The sequence below is a fragment of the Mytilus galloprovincialis genome, chromosome 1 (assembly GCF_965363235.1).
Source record: "Mytilus galloprovincialis chromosome 1, xbMytGall1.hap1.1, whole genome shotgun sequence".
In the NCBI taxonomy this organism is placed as follows: Eukaryota; Metazoa; Mollusca; class Bivalvia; order Mytilida; family Mytilidae; genus Mytilus; species Mytilus galloprovincialis.
The window spans coordinates 1,308,310-1,330,287 of NC_134838.1; the positions used below are offsets into that span (position 1 = coordinate 1,308,310).

General features: G+C 32.3%; 1 protein-coding gene across 18 annotated transcripts in view; it reads right to left on the reverse strand.

Annotated features, from left to right (window-relative positions):
- The window catches only part of LOC143062655 (tyrosine-protein phosphatase Lar-like), a 174,863-nt gene that overhangs the window by 4,137 nt on the left and 148,748 nt on the right, over positions 1-21,978 (reverse strand). For 15 of the 18 annotated variants that reach the window (XM_076234356.1, XM_076234435.1, XM_076234366.1 and 12 more), the window contains 20 exons: positions 21,663-21,857; positions 21,130-21,222; positions 20,134-20,424; positions 14,720-15,001; positions 13,940-14,049; positions 13,340-13,556; positions 12,254-12,426; positions 11,127-11,315; positions 9,383-9,627; positions 7,807-7,925; positions 6,978-7,375; positions 6,598-6,717; positions 6,073-6,227; positions 5,202-5,487; positions 4,796-4,889; positions 4,051-4,127; positions 3,452-3,586; positions 2,883-3,008; positions 1,420-1,574; positions 478-613 (listed from right to left, as the gene is read on the reverse strand). In XM_076234356.1, the coding sequence (XP_076090471.1) occupies positions 478-613; positions 1,420-1,574; positions 2,883-3,008; positions 3,452-3,586; positions 4,051-4,127; positions 4,796-4,889; positions 5,202-5,487; positions 6,073-6,227; positions 6,598-6,717; positions 6,978-7,375; positions 7,807-7,925; positions 9,383-9,627; positions 11,127-11,315; positions 12,254-12,426; positions 13,340-13,556; positions 13,940-14,049; positions 14,720-15,001; positions 20,134-20,424; positions 21,130-21,222; positions 21,663-21,857 (3,596 nt within the window). Of the gene's footprint in view, positions 1-477; positions 614-1,419; positions 1,575-2,882; positions 3,009-3,451; positions 3,587-4,050; positions 4,128-4,795; positions 4,890-5,201; positions 5,488-6,072; positions 6,228-6,597; positions 6,718-6,977; positions 7,376-7,806; positions 7,926-8,772; positions 9,000-9,382; positions 9,628-11,126; positions 11,316-12,253; positions 12,427-13,339; positions 13,557-13,939; positions 14,050-14,719; positions 15,002-20,133; positions 20,425-21,129; positions 21,223-21,662; positions 21,858-21,978 lie in introns of all 18 variants that reach the window. The other 3 variants (XM_076234404.1, XM_076234492.1, XM_076234467.1) reach the window with 2 other exon arrangements.

The window sequence follows — 21,978 nt, forward strand, 5'->3', positions numbered from 1 at the left end:
AAAAATTATTAAAACATGAATAAAACTGTGAACATGGTGTTAGTGAATGAAATAAATACACAAATAACTACAAACAAGTTTTTATTGACATTTATTATGAAGATCTCCCACTTGAGTAATAGTAGCCAGGGAAGCCATCGTCTCAGAGTAGCTTCTGTCTGGGCAGCAATCGGTGAAAGGGTTAACTATAAATTCTTTGGCTGGTATCCTTACAATGATATCATAATGTACAATACTGAAAACAAATTATCGGTATTCATGATATTTTCAATACATGTATACGATATTTCTAAATTTTCTAGAAACTGTTTGAATTTTAATACACATATGATAAATTATGAGTTTTCTTACAACTCCTTAATTTTTCTTTCATCACAACAGAGCACGAAGTATACAAATATTTTTAAATACAAATGTATTGTATTATATTCCTTCCAATACCACAGTTTTAGTTTTGTAAGTTTTTACAATACATACCTCAGTTTGCACCATGGCAGGTCTCTGTGTTCTCAACATTTTAACGGTTTGGAACATATCTACAACCCCCTCGTATCTCATTCTCTCTAACACAATGCTCAGGGTTATAAATACACCAGTGCGTCCAACTCCAGCACTGAAAGGAAAGAAAAGTAAACATGTTAGTGATCTCTTTAAGAGTGATACACTTAATATTTGTATTTTATAACAGGTTAGAGCAATTTCATTCAGTGCAAAATGTTTAAAGGAAGATGTACTTTCAGACACAGGTTGTTTGTTGATGTATGTAAAATTATGATTTCAGTAGATTTTGGAAGTCTAAACGTCTATTTCAAAGAGAATATCCCTCAAACCTCTGCAATTCCTGGCCCTTTACATACATTATGTTTTATGTTTACTGTTGATTCTTTTATATCTCTCTAAAAATGGTTAGCATTGGGTTTCTCTTAAAATGGTTAGGGTTGGGTTTCTCTTAAAATGGTTAGGGTTGGGTTTCTCTTAAAATACCTGTTATTCAATGTTAAGTGTAGGCCCCAATTGATAAATTTGCTCCTGACCTCTCAAAATTCCCATTATCTCAAATTATTTTGATCAGTCTAATAAACTTTTGATAATAAGAGTCAACCATACAAAGATTCTGTATTTATACTAATTATTATAAATAAAAACAAAAACAAAGACAGTTAACTCACAGTGATTTTAATGCAATTTTCAGTAAAATTCGAATGATTGTTTAACATCAAAGTAAAGAACTACAGTTTCTGATGATTGAGAAGTCTTTACATTGTAACTTTTGCTTCATTTGTATCCTTTCCTTTGTTCTTAATTATTGAAAAAGTAATAGAGTGGGGTGCTCATTTCCGCCATATCTTTCCATGTTTTCTATTGAAAAAGTATTAAATATTTCACACAACAATATCCATTAGTTTATTAGTGACTTACCTGCAGTGAACACAAATGGGTCCCTCCTGACCAAACTGTTCTTTTGTTTTATGAACTTGTCCTATGAAATCTATGAATCCCTCTCCTGATTTAGGAACACCTTGTTCTGGCCAATCAGTGAACTGGAACTGTCTGATTGTACGGGATTGGCCATCCTGTTAATAAATGTGATAATAAATTATGGGTCAATAATCTGTAAACAAAACCAGTACAAGAGGACATAGATTACCTTTGATATGTTTTATGAATTGTGTTGTTTCGAAATAAATTGAATCTCTTTGAAACATTATTGGAAGTTTTCAGAAAAAAAATAACAAAATATTTCAGCATGTCATTTATTTTAAGTCTCTCTACTTCTTCAATTTTTTTTTTTTTTTATATTAACATTGGTCATAATTCAATTACGACATTAAATTATCTTGCTTTCCTCTCCTCTGATTTTCATTTAAGAATTGAATGCTTCTTTTTGTAACATCATTGGGGTGTAAAAGCGTTGACCGAAGTACATTTTGTATTCCCCGCTTCATTCTAAAAATGTGCGCACGGTCAACGCTTTTACAACCCTATAAAGTTACAAAAAGAAGCATTCAATACTTATAATTACATTTTTTTAGCTATGATCATGAAAACACAAATTTTACCATTTTTTAAATTTAATTCACCTGTGCACTTTATTGTTTTTTTATTTAATTCACCTGTGCACTGTATTGTGTTTTTTATTTAATTCACCTGCGCACTGTATTGTGTTTTTTATTTAATTCACCTGTGCACTGTATTGTGTTTTTTATTTAATTCACCTGCGCACTGTATTGTGTTTTTTATTTAATTCACCTGCGCACTGTATTGTGTTTTTTATTTAATTCACCTGTGCACTGTATTGTGTTTTTTATTTAATTCACCTGTGCACTGTATTGTGTTTTTTATTTAATTCACCTGTGCACTGTATTGTGTTTTTTATTTAATTCACCTGTGCCCTGTATTGTGTTTTTTATTTAATTCACCTGCGCACTGTATTGTGTTTTTTATTTAATTCACCTGCGCACTGTATTGTGGGACCTCATGTTATCATGAATGAAAAGTTTTATTGAGTAATGCAATTGCTTAAGGAATAACACGTGATGTGCAGTTAGTCAATCAGAATTACGTATTATAGTGAAACATACATCTAATGTAATTATATTGTGATGTGACAAAATAAAGCAATCATGTCTGATGAAAGCACATAGAAAGAACACATCTCTTTGCAGATCATTGCGCAAGGATTAAGTCTAAATATAGTCTACTACACAAATTAAGTTATAAATTCCACTAGCAATGTTTAACATTTAACTGTGGTAGTTGAGAAATTTCTTATTGTGCTGGATTTAGTAGTGGAATCTGTTTCCATTCTCAATTTTATTCTCTCATGATTTAAAGGCATACACTTGGGACTTTTAACCCCACTTTTTTAATAAAACATTTACCCTGGCGTCTGTGACTTTGAATTCTCGTAACATATATGATGGCATATCATATTCAGCCATTGGATCAACAACAAAATATTGGTATCTTGCTGACCGTTCACTTGGCCAATACTGATGACATTTCTCCTGAAATGAAAGCAAAGATTTTAAATTCAACAACATTATTTTTATTGAAGAAACACAATGTTCTATAGGCATATACGGGCAATCAATGTTATGCAGAGGATGACATTTATGTCGATATTTATTCAATTCAATCTACCATCTATCTATATTTATTTATATTTATATGTATTATTTGTTCTTTTGTCTTTCTTTCATCACATGCATTAAACTGGCATTTAGCTGAACATTTATATAATTCATCTCACATTATTTTAACCTCAGATTTAAAAAAAAAAAAAAAATGTTCCAGAAAGTGTGACATAATTGTGATTGAATAATAAAATTTAAAAGATTATTTTTGTTTTTTTGTTTGTTTTGAGAATTTATATCTTTTCCCTTGTTTTAAGACAATATCATTTTCCGTTCTTGATATTATTCATTACATAATTGCCCTTTGAACTTACTCTGCCCATTTCTCTAAGCTTTGTGAGCATGACTATGATTGTAGAATTATGTTCCCATAACATCCTCCAGAAATCTTCTGCTGTCTCCGCCAGTGGTCCTTGTGTAGCTACGTAAGCCTGTCTGTATCTGTAACCCTATAATCATACAAACGTCAAAATATCATATCCTTTTTCTTCATTTATGCATTATCAGACTTTCTCTGAACAATAAGGTAAACCATTAATAAACAGCACATTAAACTTGATTCTATTAAAATTTGCAATTAACTATATATAGTTGTTGCTTCCTTAATGTCCAGTGGCAATCATTTCAGGCATATTCATGATTGACATATTACCAAGTAATTAAAATAAACTTTCTGTAACATCCATGAATTTACTGACTGATTGATGAGCCTCATGTTCCAGTGGCAAATATTACATGTACATACCCTGCATTCTAGTAAGACTAAGTAAGCAGGTTGTTAAAATACTAGTTCAAAAGGTTGCAGGCTGCAGAAAGCTATGTCAATCAATAACACTCTATACCTATAGACTCTGGTTGATAGTTGTCTCATTGGCAATCATACCACATCTCCTTATTTATAATATGTACTTACATCAATAAAGCTTGCATTGATATAATCTGACCCATCCACTCCTCTGATAGGATGTAACGATACTCTTGTGGATTCATCTACAAAAATAATATTTATTAGCACATCTTCTTCGAAGTTTTATGAACAAAAATAAATAAATTCTTGTGGCAAAAATCCCATATGAAGACAACTAAATCTGTCAGATATATATCTTGTAAACAGACCGGTTTTCTTACATCTGGTCATTAACAGAAAGTATTAACGGAACATATTCAGTTCAACAATATATAGTATTTAAGATAAGCATCTTGAACATTAACACCCTTGTTTTACTTCTAAATGTATCCATTATATATTGAACAAAACAAACTTTGTTAACTTAATCTTAAAGAAAGATATAAATTTAGACTTACATGGCAGTATATTAACTGATCTGTAAGGCTAAGGGAGATAATCCAGTAAAATATAAATTGTATTGACTTAAATGGCAGTATATTGACAGATCTGTAAGGCTAAGGGAGATAATCCAGTAAAATATAAATTGTATGACTTACATGGCAGTATATTGACCGATCTGTAAGGCTAAGGGAGATAATCCAGTAAAATATAAATTGTATGACTTACATGGCAGTATAATGACCGATCTGTAAGGCTAAGGGAGATAATCCAGTAAAATATAAATTGTATTGACTTACATGGCAGTATATTGACCGATTTGTAAGGCTAAGGGAGATAATCCAGTAAAATATAAATTGTATTGACTTACATGGCAGTATATTAACCAATCTATTCTTGAATTTGTTAACTGGAAGATTGGCACTAATAAATCTATTAGGACTGGCTTTCATATTGGCTAATCTCTGTAAGATAAAAGTAAATAATTAATGGATAGCACACATTTTTTTACTATCATAAAAACAGAACTACGATTTATATAGGTGATGAAAATTTGGAATAAAACATTTCTCTGTCAACAAATTTTATTCTTAAATGTGGTAACAAATTCAGTTTTTCAAGAAAATTATAAATTCCTTATGGTACTCCAGAAATATGAAAACAAAGAGTTTTTCTAAACAGATCTGAAATCCAATTAGAATTCCAAACATTCCAAATATTTCCCCCTGGAATAGTTCTGATTAAACTTCAGTCTATCGATAAAGTCTAAGTCATACCTTAAATTCTAATTCCATCCCTGTAGAAGTTTCACCTGGTTCTGGTTGTAATAATTTCTGTATATGTGCAGATAAATTACGAGCTGGGATTTCTGTATTGCCACAGGTTACAGCTTCCAATAAAGCATCGTGGATGAATATATACTGGTCTTCTGTTTGTACCATGTAATTACGCTGTGCTCTCAGACAAGTCACATGACCATAGATATCAACCGTCTTTTCATGTTTGACACGTTCCAACATGGCGTCTATTACTATGAATGCTCCAGTCCTGCCAACTCCAGCACTACATTACATTCAAAAGCATTAAAACATAATCCAAATACAAAATATAATTCATAATCAACTGTGCATTTAACTTTATTTATCAATATAGTGTAATAGTCTTGGTTCTTAGCACTGTGTCCTGATTTTCATAAAATTTGAATGAGAAAACCTTCAGATATGGTGTGGAAATGGGACGGACAATCAATGGCAACACTTAATGCCCCTGTTGCCTGCAGAAGGCACATAATAAGAACCACATCTGGATTTTGTAAAATATAACATATTTATAACAATAAATTAATATTTTACTTATACTTGCTTATATCAATTTAAGTACCGGTATTGGCTATAAGGCATTTGCTTTTTTTTCAAAACCTATTTCAATTTTTTGTAATCTTTTCCAAATGTACAACAGTTGGTAATAAAATGAAATAAACTAAAATGATACCGAAATAATAAAATGTTAACAGAGATATCTTTTGCCCATGTAACCCAACCATAAAATATAACAACTCTTGACGCAGCAGACGCCTGAAACAGCATCCTTTACTTATATTTACAATTAATTCTATGACAAGTCAGACAAAAAGTGAGAGAGCCTTACCTGCAATGTACTATCATAGGTCCAGCATCCTGAGGATTACAGGCTTTTACACGCTTCATAAACATCAACAATGGGGTGGGGTGATCAGGGACACCATGGTCAGGCCATGCTGTGAACTGGAACTGTCTCACTTCACGTTTCTCTGGATAACCATACTATAAACAGAAACAGTCAACCAGTTTAATACACATTCTATGGCAAGAAATGTAAATGAAAGCATTAGATGAATTAGTGCAAACTTGCCTCGATTCCTAAAGTGTGATTTAGTCAAACATTCCTTTACAGTTACTTTAATAAAACAATTTCTATCAGAATTTTTTTGGACATTTTTGAATTTTGTTTTTCAGGTTTCTATACAAAAGTTTTTTTTACATTTATCTTGCATTTAAAAGTTCCTCATTATAGAAGTTAAAAAATTTAAAACAAATTTAATGATTTTAGGATCTCATATCTTCAAGCAATATTGAATTCATATACAATCTACTGTACTTATGCACTATAGTGTGTTAACCTAAGATTACTCACCCTTGAGACGTGGAACGTTCTGATGGTATAAGTTGAGAGTTCGGTGACATCCACTAACAAGACCTGCATGATGCCATAAGTTTCTCCACCTCTATGGGGCCAGTACTGGTCACATTTTATCTGTAAATAATATATCAATTATGATTAAACATTTCAACACTACAAGGGTTATTACACGGCAATTAAATTTAATTAGTTGTTTTTTCTATTATTAACCATTAAATTTTACCCTGTTTATGTCATTTGTATCGTACAAATTTCACAAAAAAAAAAAATGAAATCTAAATGAGTTTGTCTGAAGAAAATAACATTTTGTATAAAAAAATTCTGTATCATAATAAAAATTGCATGATCCATTTTTTCGTGTAAGGCCAACTTACCCTTGACCTTTCCTCTAATTTGGTCATCATGACGATGGTGTTTGACCTTTGTTCCCACACTCCTCTCCAGAAATCTCCAAATGTTTCCGGTAATGGACCTTGTGTGGCAATATATGCATTTTGTTTACGATATCCATCCATATAATTAGCATTGATATAATCACTGCCTGGTATACCATCAATAGGCTGTAAAATCACTCTTGAATGGTCGTACGCTATCACATTTGCATATCTATTTTTAGGTTTGTTGATTTCATAATTAGAATTGTCCCATGTGAACTGCTGACCTGGTTCAATAGATTCATATTCCTGAGAGAATCTCATATTGTCACTGGCCTTCAAGTTATCAATGTGGTCAGCTAACATATGTACAGGTATAGGGGGATGGCTGATCATACCTGAAAATAAACATTTAATCAATCACAAGTAAATAAATGAATTGAATGCTGCTTTTTGTTGTTGTTTTTTTTCAAATAAGAGAAATTACAAATCACATTTTTAGCAGAAGCACATCAGGTCATTTGGTCACTGGTGGAGTTGTCTTAATGACAATCATACCACCATTATTTTAATTCTTATAGTCGTACAAAATATATTTTGTCACATGCTTTCATTAAAAAAAATTCCAACAAAAAACCATTTTAATGTTTATTATGAGATGGTTAATCTTAATTAGAAGTGAGAGAGGATATCTTCTGCAAAACAATATGTATTAAAAAAAGATAATTTGATAATCTCCCCTTGTTTGACCTGGATTATATTATTTTAAGCACACACATCCTAAGGTAGTTTTTCCTACTGTGTAAATCTATTAATAAGTATATAATACCTGGAGTCTGGTAATGTTGACGTCTTAGTTCTACTGGATCACTTGGATGAGGGGGGACATCAACAAACACTTTACCAGGAAGAGGCTCAGGGGTTTTACTCTTACGATGGGATTTACGTCTGAAATATATACATTTATATTATAATAATGTTCTAATGATTTTCAGGTGTACTGCTTGATACCCTAATAAACATACTATTATTTGTATTTGTTTCTAAAAATAACTTTTATCCATTATAACTGCTCTATAGAAATTGAATTGAAACTATTTTTCTACAATAATTACTTTTTCTACTAATTCATAAACTATGCAACAAGGTAGCAAATTAACTTATTACTGTTTTTCCAATAAACTATCTTCTTAAACTCTTTTTTTAAGAAATTTGACATCACTTCTGCATAGATATATAATGTACAACAAAATTACAACAATAAAATGACAAGCAGGGGAAGTTCACAATAAGAAAATAACCCTGTCATCATCTAGGCATACATACATTCTGATTTCACTGCTTGGACAGGTTCTCCATATTGAGGATTTATTAAATATTAATATTTTTAATTGATTATTACAAGGTTTTACCATCAACATTAATTGATGTGAAAATTGTGTACATGTGGGCTGGTGAAATAACTATGCAATCTTTTAAGCCTTCCTAAGTTCTGGATTTTTCAGCTTATAAATTCATTACTGTACATGTATATCAAATTTTAATTTGCCTTCACAGTGGTTACTAGTTTTGTTAATAAATATCTCTATCTTGTTTCAATTTTTTTTGCTGCTACTATATCATATGACTTGAAATATATGTAACAGGTTTACGGGTTGGTCTCCAACTATGAGTAATTGATTGCTGGTATATAAATATTAGTACATGACCGCTGGTACATAAATATTAGTAAATGACCGCTGGTATTAAATATTAATAAGTGTTTAGTATTTAATCCTGACATGCTGATGTTTACCTCATGTACCAAACGAGGAGAATACAGCCGATTATGATAAGAGCGACACCTGCACAAACAGGGGCCACAATCATAATTATCATCAGACTTTTGGAATTAGGGACATTTGGTGATGCCTGGTCTACGGTGTCAGTGTCTCCTGGACTGGGTGCGATAGGACGAGGTAACTGACGTATGTATGGTCCTAAAGTAATCGGTGCTGAGTAGTCACTGGTCGTGTAAAGGTCCTAAATAAAGCAAATGAATAACAAAAATATAAACATGACAACATCAAGAAATAAAGACACAAATATACTTTATAACAATAAAAGCAGCAGAGTTTGCGTGACAATGGCTAAGGTACCTTATCCAGACTATACCACCCCCAACGAACAGGGCTACACAAGCACAAATAGGGGCCACGATTAAGAGGATTGTAAAGTCGGGCTGTGCACTTCCGTAAGGTTCCATTTTGCCTATGAAGTCTGCTGAAAAGTCGCTGCTTTTGTAAAGACCCTAAATATGCAAATAAAAATGAAAAACAACATCAATGAAAGAAAAATGAGAAATAATAAGGTCAAAGGTCAAACAACTATTTAGAAGGAACAACAACAATGACAGGTTGTTATACCTCAAATACACAATGACAATACACCCCACGATGAGCAGGGCCACACCTGCACACACAGGCGCTACGATTAATATCATAGTATAATTAGGATCTGTTCTGTCTGGCTCTGGTTCCTGATCCTGGTTAGGGTTTTTGACGACAGAAGGTACTTGTGGGTTTTTAGATAAGTTTGGATTATATTCGTAAGGTGGTTTGGATCCAGAGTATGTAACTGGACTAGATAAATCACTAGACTTGTACAGTCCCTGTATAAAGATAAATGATAAAAAAAAACTCATATTTCTTCCTTACCTGACACAAATAAATGCAATTCTTTTTTTAACTATACTAGTTTTTATCTGAGATTAGTCAACTTTATCTACACTTGCGCAAATAATAATTCTGGTTGTGCACTAATGTTATCGTAACTAAGAAAGACAACTCTCACAAACCAGATCCGCATATTCATTGACCTGTCTTTTTAACAGTTGAGATTAGTTTCAATTTCACCTAGAGCTATCAAATTCAGTTGTGCATACCAGTCATTCACTATTGACAACTGTTAGATATTGAAATCATTATAAATGTCTTGCTTGAGTAGACAACTCAATTCAGTGTTTTTTTCCTCACATTTACCCATCATTACCTGTGCAATTTTGATTTCCATTTACAAAAAAAGTGAATTAATTGCTTGGAAAAGGAGTATGTTCGGTAAGGTCCTAAAATGGCCCCGCTTTTTAGCGTAAATTTCAAATTCGGAATTATTGACCAATATCACAATAAATTATAGCCAATACAGTGACTAGAAAGGAAATAAGCCATTTTGTTGAAAACTTTACTTTTCTGCGTTTCATTATGACGTCACAAGTTGTACTCATATTGATTTTTCACAAAAAAATCAATGAAAATGGGTAAATTTCCATAGATAATTAGACAGGAAACATAGAGCGCATACGTCGACAACAAAGATCTTTTAAAATAATGTTTGTGAAGACATTTCAGATGTCTTATTTGAATATTAAGTTTGTCGACGCCTGCGCTCTATGTTTCCTGGTCCTTAATTTGGGTGAAATCCAGCTGATTTTGTCAAATTTCACCAAAATCCCTTATCTTGACCTTTTTCGGATGTAAAAATCAATGTGTTAGAATTAAACTTTGACAAAATCAGTTCTGTTTAACTTTCTCACATGTCTTTAAGGCAACTTAAAACATTTATTATCCTGTAACTATGAACTTTATAATTGGGGCCAAATATGGCCCTTACCGAACTTACTCCTTTGTTGTGAAATAACTGCAATCCTATCTTATTTCAGTCAGTTCAGAAAATGTCCCTTGTACATGACATTGAACAACACATAGATTGCATAGTTATCTAAATAGAACAATGCAGTCTTCCAGTTTGATTAAGGAAGCAAATTAAACAGAATGGCTCACTTTTAAAATGATTTCAAAACTGTTCCGGAACATAATTTGTAAATAAATCAAGATAATTTTAAAGTGTATTGATCAGATAGTGTAATTATTCAAGTTAATTCAGAAGTGTACCTGAATATAATTTAAATTAAGTGTTCTTAAAAAATGATCTGCAGCAATCTCAAAACATCAAATGAAAGAGAAGTGTACACATTTAATTTTTATGTTTATGAAAAGTTTTGTGTGTAAACATGTTTCGATATGTCTGATTACCTCAATCTCAAACCTTTATATAAAAGAGATGTGTACATATTTTATTACTTATGTAAAATCTTGTGTTACTATATGTTACCTGTTCTACTGTGTGTGCTCTAAGGAACACCCTGTATCTCCAGTCCTTGTTTAAAGGTCTGTTGGTGAATCCCTCGTACTCATCCCCATCCCCCAATGTAAACAGTGATGGCAGTCGATTGGAGGAGAACTTGGCTGCTATGTAAGGTTTACTGGCAGAGAAAGTCGGAGGTAGGGGGTCATCAAACAGCTAAAAGTAAATCATAAAAACATCAATACTATACAATTCAAAATAAAAATTTATCATTTTTGTACAAAAGTATAGAGTTTTCTTTTTTCTGTAAGGAGGCTCGCGGGTACAAAAATTTCGGCAAAAAATTAAACATTTGTTTTTTCCTTGCAAATTCTATTTATTACACTATTAGTTATTACTTTATGATATGGTACAAAAATCAACCTAAAAAGTCGATTCGGTTTGACCCCAGATGACTTTGAAAATGTTTATATCATTGAAAAAGCTCCAAATTATCTCCCTTTGGTGCAAAAATGCCATTTTTTGGCATTGAAATTGAAATATCTTTTTCAACTCATCGGTGACCTATATTTTTTTATGATTGTTTTCAAATTAGCCGTAGATAAACTAAATGATTGTAAAATTTAACCGATTTCTGTAATTAAATTCTTTTTTTATTTCGATATTACTTCTATTTCTCCTATTAGTTCAACAGAAAAAATGGACAATAACAAAAATGTATGCACACTGAGCTTAAATGAACGGTGACTCCATTTTTTCCCCTCATTTTTCTATTAAGTATAAGATAAAATTATTTAATTTAATAGAAAAATATAGCAAAATCCTACATTAGAAAAAAATAAAGATTTCGACCCGCAAGGCCTAAGAAACAAATATGCAATTATATTGAGTGTTGACACAGACATCAAATGTGATGAATATTTAGGTTTTAACAGGAAGTAGATGTTGGGCGGGTGGGTAAATGCTTCACAGAGTAAAGCAAAGGTAAAGCTGCAAGATACTAAATTTTAGGAAGATATTATTTGTAGAATCTGAGAAAATGCAACAAACTTTCATTCAACAGATGTTAACTTGTGTATCCCTCTCCTTTGAAAAGGGACATAAAAGTCTTTAATATATACAATAAGATAATGATATCTGATAATGATAAATACCTCATCAAATTGGTAATCCTGAGGTCTTCTGAGGACTGTGCTGTTTAGTATTGGAACAACTATGAGATAATAATGACTTATTCCACCGTTCACTTCAGAGGCAGGCCTTAGACTGAACTTTATGTTGCCTTTCTCAATCTTTTCTATTTCTGGTCTATCTACTTTACTGGGTGCTGTAAAAAAAAAAAAAATGAACAAGTTAAATATACATCTATGATGAAGAACACATGATTTAAGAAAATGTTGAGCTTGAATTTGCTAATCATTAAACCAATACAGCTTTTAATTTAACAAAATATCCATTACATTATTTTCTAATTTATAAATGTTGAATTTTGTAAAGGGAAATTATTTATAAATTTCGTCTTTTGATGAGCTTAATCTATGGTTTTATTGACTTTTGAAAAACAGATATTCACTCAGGCCAATCTTAGTTCAAATTTCCAATGGAGTTTTCAACCATAATTACCCATTTAAAAACATCATAAAAGTCTTAAAATAGAAAATAACATACATAATAATAGCTTAAATTAATATACAGAAACCATCATTTCTAAAAATAAATTGACAGCTTATCACCTCTAGACAATGCAACATTTCTTTATACATAATTAGAATCAGTGTAAGGGAGGGAGGTGGTTCAACTGTTCTGTAATTGTCCATTAACCTGGAAAGCCTTGTTTTCCCCCTAATTCCTAAACGGTTTGAGTGATAACCCCGCAAAGCTAATTCCAACCATCCCTTTGTGGTATGGAAACTTGTGGTATAATATCAGAGAGATCCATACACTGTTTCACAAGTTTTGTCTGGAAACTAGGAAAATGCTTATTTGGGCCCGATTTTGGCCCCTAATTCCTAAACTTTTGGGACTATAACCCCAAAATTCAATGGCAACCTTCCTTTTGTGGTTATTTAGATAATGTTTTTCATAGATTTCTATTCACTTATACTGAAGTTATTGTCCAGAAACCAAATGTCTTTGGGTGAAGTTGATGACAACAACAGCATGACACCAATATTGTGGTGGTATAAAAACCTTCTTAAGTTTAATCAATTTGGAAAATTGGAATATCTAAATTATTTTACCTTCCAGTCTGGTTTCTGCCATTAAATACTGTTCTGGTCCTCTTTTGCCATTTCTGAACAAGGAAGTAATATTGAAGGTGTATCTAGCCTTGGGTTTCAGATTAGGGACCACAAACGTTGTTGACTGACCAGGGATATTGATTGGTTGAATCGGAGGCTCCTTCTGCTGATTTACCTGACCTTTAACACGATGAAACTTCATTCCTGCAATCTCCAACTATAAAACACATAAATTACAGATTAAAGTCAAGATTTTTTTTTTTTTAATAACAACTTATTACAAATTTACTTAAAACCACTGAATTTCTTAAATCTTACTAATTATTTTATTCTATACATTATCGGTTCTTTTGAATTTTGAAGTGTTATTTCTTTATTTCTAAATATTGGAATTATATCTTAGTTCTATTGGTGTCATGTAGCATATAATATAAAACATGTCTCCAAATCCATACAATAATGACTTTAGACTTATACTCTTAAGTTCCAACTTCTGTAATACTTAGTACAATCATGACTTTAAACTTATACTCTCAACTTCTGTAATACTTACTACAATCATGACTTTAAACTTATACTCTCAACTTCTGTAATACTTACTAGGTAGTTATTGATACCAATTTGTTTTGGGGGATCCCATGCCAGGTTAATTGTTGTTGATGTCCTAAGTGTCACACGGAAATTAGTCACAATATCATCTCTTTCAGGTCCTGCAATATATGATAAAACCTCTCTAATTTTATGTTATTTCTATGTCAATTTTCTCATTTTAGTGAAATCTATCATTTGCAAATTATTCCCAAATTAAGAATCAATTTGTGAAAGTTCAAACCTGTATGGGTCATTTCAAATATTAGCCCCCTTGAGAAAAATACGAGTTCTTATGTGTCAGAAGATAAAATATTCAACCCACTTCAACAGAACTCAAGTAATCAAATGAAAAATACAAAATAGGACTTATTTCGTTCAATTTTAAAATGGACTTTAATCTTATCAACAACTTCCAGCTATGCCATCTAAACCACTTGTAACATTTTTTATTGCTTTTATTGAGATAATTTTAATGTCCAAAGTAAGCTGAAACACTTCTTTTTTTATGGTAGGTACATTTGCCAGAACAGCCATTGTTAAACTTACTTGTAGGTACATTAGCTAAAACAGCCACCTTTTAACTTATTCCTATGTACATTTGCCAGAACAGCCACTGTTTAACTTACTTGTAGGTACATTTCCCAGAACAGCCATTGTTAAACTTACTTGTAGGTACATTAATAGCTAGAACAGCCACTTTTTAACTTATTTGTAGGTCCATATACCAGAACAGCCACTTTTTAACTTATTTGTAGGTACACTTGCCAGAACAGCCACTGTTTAACTTACTTGTAGGTACATTAGCCAGAACAGCAGCAGAAGCATTCCCAAACCTTCCATCTAATGATTTAGCTGCCACTCTGATGGCATAGGACTGTTTCTCTAATCCTGTTATCTCTGCCACTGTGTAAGGACCAATGTCAATAGACGGCCAGCTTTCTAAATTCTCTACGTCAAACTGGTTGTACGAGACCCTATAGCCAGAGACAGGGACTTTAGGTTCATTCCATGTGACCTGGATGGTCTTCCAACTCGTCCTACTAACAACAACATTTTGTGGTGCAGGGGGCACTGAAACACAAAAGTAAACTTTTATTACAAACAGTTATAGTTATTAAATTCCTTTATACAATCTTTTTAAAACAGAAGCTACAATGAAATGAATACTATTACAATCAAGTAACCCTTTTCTTGCTAGTAGCTTTAATATGAACCAAAAACTGGAATTTATAGAAGTAATGTTCAGATTGGTAACCATTTATAACTAATGAATGTAATAATGTCGTGATTTTCTTGACAAAAAAGTATCACACATATCATGCATATAGGCAACAATATTAAACAGTGTTAATTAAATAATAAAGTGAGATACAACAGGAGAATAGTAAAATAAATAATCCCTAATGCTTTCCACTGTCAGAGAACCAAAGTACATATATACTTCTCCACATAACTTATAGTACACTGCAACAAGTTAAGGGGATGTTTACTTATTAACTCAAAATATTCTATATGTCATACACATTGATTTATTTCAAAACATTTCATTTCTCTAAATAGTCAGTATTCAGCTTGTTAATGGGAATGATACATATAAGAACAAGCATTTCTGGATTTAAAACAAAATATCACATGCTGAAAAACATCTATATAGATATAAGAAGATATATGCCTATATTGCCCCTTGCCCTGAACATTTAAATGCCTACATTGCCCCTTGCCCTGAATGTCTATATGCCTATACTGCCCTTGCCATGAACATCCATATGCCTATATAGCCCTAAACATTGGTATGCCTACATTGCCCTTGCCCTGAACATATGCCAATATTGCTCCTTGCCCTGAAAATTATAAGCCTATATTGCCCCTTGCCCAACATAATTAGCCCACATTTCCCCTTGCCCATAATATCTATATGCCTACATTGCCCTGAACATCTATAGGCCTTGCATTGCCCTTTGCCCCAATCTGTTAGTCAGTAAAGAGTTGATGCAAAGCAGTTTGAAAGAGTGCTTATATTGTTCTTATACAGGTTTCAATTATGGTTGTAATTAGATAAAATATCTGTCATAATCTGGTACAATATTACAATGGGTTCACATCTCAAATTAATACATATTGTTCCCAGCTGTTTATCTTATCACAGTCACATCCTAAAACAATGTATAATAATGAATAACTGTCACAACCTTATGTGTACAATCAGAATGCATTTGTTAGGCTATAAACTTGGCACTGACTAACATATTTAAATTGTATATGTACTGTAAATTCAGAAATGATTGCCAGCATGTATTATCAAAATTTTGAAGAATGGTCAGAAATGTGCCAATACTTATTGCGATTTAAAGAAAATATGCATACAGATAATTTATATGAATAAGATATTCGAATGCAAATTCTAATTATTGTGATACTCACTGAAAACAATTTCTGAATTTACAGTAAATTATGAAATTATCGCTATAGGAGATATTATTTGGTATCATATAGTTTTAATTTAAAATTTCAACTGCACATGAAAACAAAATGTGTTTGACAGGAAGACACATACTATAAACCTCAGCATTACTGACCATTAGATAAAACCGACTGTCCCGAGGGATGTATATCCAGTCAAGGTTGTTAAACACTTCCATCATCATCAGATAATGAAATGGTTTTCCCAAAATAATTCATTTTATCCCATGCCAAAAAAATAATGTAAAATATCAAAGGTTTATAAAATATTTGAGTAATACATCCTTTGGCTTTAAGCATTCCTTATGAAGGTAAACTCACAAAGCACCCCAAACAAATTTACCCAGCATCATTTTCATTTACTGATGGTGCATTGGCTTTTTAATATACCATAGGAATCACTGAATTTTTCTTAGATTTACCAAAAACTCTTTGTGACAAGTTATAAAAAAATATAACCGACTCCTTTGACACTGAAGAAATGTTTGAAAACAAAGATATTAATAAATAAATGCATTTATAACTAAATAGTGCATTACAATAAATTACTAACTTCTTGTTAACAAAAATCTGCTAGTTTTTTTCTACTTCTACCAGAATTTAAGATACTACCATGCTGGTTTAAAACTCACACTAATACAGAAACAAGTGCATGTACACTTGTAAAACACACACTAATACAGAAATGAGTGCCTGTACAATTGTAAAACACACACTAATACAGAAATGTGTGCATGTACACTTGTAAAACACACACTAATACAGAAACAAGTGCATGTACACTTGTAAAACACACACTAATACAGAAATGAGTGCCTGTACACTTGTAAAACACACACTAATACAGAAATGTGTGCATGTACACTTGTAAAACACACACTAATACAGAAACAAGTGCATGTACACTTGTAAAACACACACTAATACAGAAACAAGTGCCTGTACAATTGTAAAACACACACTAATACAGAAACAAGTGCATGTACACTTGTAAAACACACACTAATACAGAAATGAGTGCCTGTACACTTGTAAAACACACACTAATACAGAAATGAGTGCCTGTACACTTGTAAAACACACACTAATACAGAAATATGTGCATGTACACTTGTAAAACACACACTAATACAGAAACAAGTGCATGTACACTTGTAAAACACACACTAATACAGAAATGAGTGCCTGTACACTTGTAAAACACACACTAATACAGAAATGAGTGCCTGTACACTTGTAAAACACACACTAATACAGAAATGAGTGCCTGTACACTTGTAAAACACACACTAATACAGAAATGAGTGCCTGTACACTTGTAAAACACACACTAATACAGAAATGAGTGCCTGTACACTTGTAAAACACACACTAATACAGAAATGAGTGCCTGTACACTTGTAAAACACACACTAATACAGAAATGAGTGCCTGTACACTTGTAAAACACACACTAATACAGAAACAAGTGCCTGTACAATTGTAAAACTCACACTAATACAGAAATGAGTGCCTGTACACTTGTAAAACACACACTAATACAGAAATGAGTGCCTGTACACTTGTAAAACACACACTAATACAGAAATGAGTGCCTGTACACTTGTAAAACACACACTAATACAGAAATATGTGCATGTACACTTGTAAAACACACACTAATACAGAAACAAGTGCATGTACACTTGTAAAACACACACTAATACAGAAATGAGTGCCTGTACACTTGTAAAACACACACTAATACAGAAATATGTGCATGTACACTTGTAAAACACACACTAATACAGAAATGAGTGCCTGTACAATTGTAAAACACACACTAATACAGAAATGTGTGCATGTACACTTGTAAAACACACACTAATACAGAAACAAGTGCATGTACACTTGTAAAACACACACTAATACAGAAATGAGTGCCTGTACACTTGTAAAACTCACACTAATACAGAAACAAGTGCCTGTACACTTGTAAAACACACACTAATACAGAAACAAGTGCCTGTACAATTGTAAAACACACACTAATACAGAAATGAGTGCCTGTACACTTGTAAAACACACACTAATACAGAAATGAGTGCCTGTACACTTGTAAAACACACACTAATACAGAAATGAGTGCCTGTACACTTGTAAAACACACACTAATACAGAAATATGTGCCTGTACACTTGTAAAACACACACTAATACAGAAATGTGTGCATGTACACTTGTAAAACACACACTAATACAGAAATGTGTGCATGTACACTTGTAAAACACACACTAATACAGAAACAAGTGCATGTACACTTGTAAAACACACACTAATACAGAAACAAGTGCCTGTACAATTGTAAAACACACACTAATACAGAAACAAGTGCCTGTACAATTGTAAAACACACACTAATACAGAAACAAGTGCATGTACACTTGTAAAACACACACTAATACAGAAACAAGTGCATGTACACTTGTAAAACACACACTAATACAGAAATGTGTGCATGTACACTTGTAAAACACACACTAATACAGAAACAAGTGCATGTACACTTGTAAAACACACACTAATACAGAAATGAGTGCCTGTACACTTGTAAAACACACACTAATACAGAAATGTGTGCATGTACACTTGTAAAACACACACTAATACAGAAACAAGTGCATGTACACTTGTAAAACACACACTAATACAGAAACAAGTGCCTGTACAATTGTAAAACACACACTAATACAGAAACAAGTGCATGTACACTTGTAAAACACACACTAATACAGAAATGAGTGCCTGTACACTTGTAAAACACACACTAATACAGAAATGAGTGCCTGTACACTTGTAAAACACACACTAATACAGAAATGTGTGCATGTACACTTGTAAAACACACACTAATACAGAAACAAGTGCATGTACACTTGTAAAACACACACTAATACAGAAACAAGTGCATGTACACTTGTAAAACACACACTAATACAGAAACAAGTGCATGTACACTTGTAAAACACACACTAATACAGAAATGAGTGCCTGTACACTTGTAAAACACACACTAATACAGAAATGTGTGCATGTACACTTGTAAAACACACACTAATACAGAAACAAGTGCATGTACACTTGTAAAACACACACTAATACAGAAATGAGTGCCTGTACACTTGTAAAACACACACTAATACAGAAACAAGTGCATGTACACTTGTAAAACACACACTAATACAGAAACAAGTGCATGTACACTTGTAAAACACACACTAATACAGAAACAAGTGCATGTACACTTGTAAAACTCACACTAATACAGAAACAAGTGCATGTACACTTGTAAAACACACACTAATACAGAAACAAGTGCATGTACACTTGTAAAACACACACTAATACAGAAACAAGTGCATGTACACTTGTAAAACACACACTAATACAGAAATGTGTGCATGTACACTTGTAAAACACACACTAATACAGAAACAAGTGCATGTACAATTGTAAAACACTCAATGAAGAAATGTGTGCATGTACACTTGTAAAAATCAAAGTAAATATAGTGATGTGCATGCAGAGATTGTAGGCTGGTTTCACACTAAATATAATGTCGTGCGAGTATAATCTGGTGATGTTAGTACATTAATTCCTCTTTTTCTAATATCTTGCTCGTAGCTTGGTCAATTAGTTTGTCGTAATATTTTTGTTAGTATTCTAATTTCAGACTGCATTCCAAAGTTTAAAAAAAGGCCTACTTCGTCCATAAGTGTGGAAGATCAACTTTGTTGTCCATGGCCCAGCACCTTTACTGGTAAATGCTCTAATCTGGAACACATAATCCGTGTTCATATCTAGTCCCCTGATTGTAAATTCAGTGGACGTCAGATTTAAATCTTCGACATCGATTTCCGCCAGCTTGTGGTAAATCATCTGGTACATGACAATTTCACCATTTTGTAGATGTTTGGCGGGTAGATCCCATTCCAATCTAATAGTTGTTTCACTAACACCTGTTACCGTAAAGTTTTGAGGGGCACCAGCAGGTACTATGTAATAATATAACATAAGTTGTCAAAATAAAAAAAAAGAACACCAATTCTTAAATAATCACAATATAAAAATAAAATGATTACAAAAAGAAGAAAAAAACTGTGCAAAAGTCTCAATGTCATTATGATCATGTGTACCAAGTTTAAAAGTTAATATGACCACTACTTGATGGTATAAGACTACCTTAAAACTTTCACCAGCTTTGTGACAAACAGGCTAATTGAGAGACAGATGCACAGACAGAACAAATAATGCCCATGACTATTGTAGATAGAGCGTTAAAAATAAAAGAGAGAAGAATACTCCACTCCTAACAATCTACAGAGAACTAGGAAACATGTGCAAAATTAACCTTTAAGCCAAGGGCTGTCTTTCACTTTCATTGCTTCAATAATAAGAAAAGGTTTTTTAGTTTCCATTCCACGATATTATTTTCTCCTTTAAATGCCTCAATTAAAAAATTTAAGTCTGGATGGTATTCCTATTTTATAATGAAGAGTTGGTTTAAGTTTCAGGAGATTACATTTACTAAGGAAAAAATTTTCTTTCAATTTTTTTTCAATTTTTTTTTCTGTATCATGGAAAAGCTTGTCCAAATTTCTGAATTTTCAATGAAGTTTTAACAAAGTCTGTTTACAAATAGAAATGGTTTGAGTGGCTATATTAGAAAGGAGTATGAACTTTAGTATTATGTTAATTACCTCCATCGGGGATGTCCAGTGTTTTTACAGCACGATGTCCAACACCATTCTCATTCACAGCTTGTACACGGAATTCATAGGTTGCTCCTTTGTCTGGAAAAAAAAAGTCAAAACATTATCTTCAAATAAAAAATCTACCAAAATTCAGTGATTCCTCTAGTTGATTTGAGAAAAATTGAATTCCATATTTAAACCGTCCATAATCTAGGCATTGAGGACCATTTCTGATGTGGTCCTCAATGGTCTTTAACTTTGTACTTTTTTGGGGCATTTGTTACTTTTTTTTTACTCAAGTGTCACTGATGAGTCTTTTGTAGACCAAACGGTGGTCTGGCACAAATACATAATTTCATTCCTGGCATCTATGATGAGGTTATTTCCATGCATTTCATTATGTTAAATAAAAAGTTACAACCTGACTTTATATACAAATTACACAAAATGAAATGCACTCATCTGTTATAAAATTTGAACTAATTAACAATTAGACATTAATTTCTGCTCATATAGTTTCCTTCTAAAGATTTACATACCTAGTTTGTCTGTACCAAAACTGTATCTACTATAGGACAAGGTTTTAGTATATATCAGCTCTCCTTTACGTCCCCATGAGACTTTGAAGTGTTTCAGTGTACCCGGAACGTGAGCTGGTTTTTGCCAAGTCAAGCTGACTGAAGGATTCTCTGCATTCACTAATTCTACGTCAAAATTTCTTGGTTCTGAAGGCACTACAATGGAAATAAGTCATCATTTCCATCAGTCTACACAATTATATTTATTGGTCATTGATCATATTTATTCAATTAACACTTTTTAATAGATCATATTAATATTCTTTTAGAAAGTGCT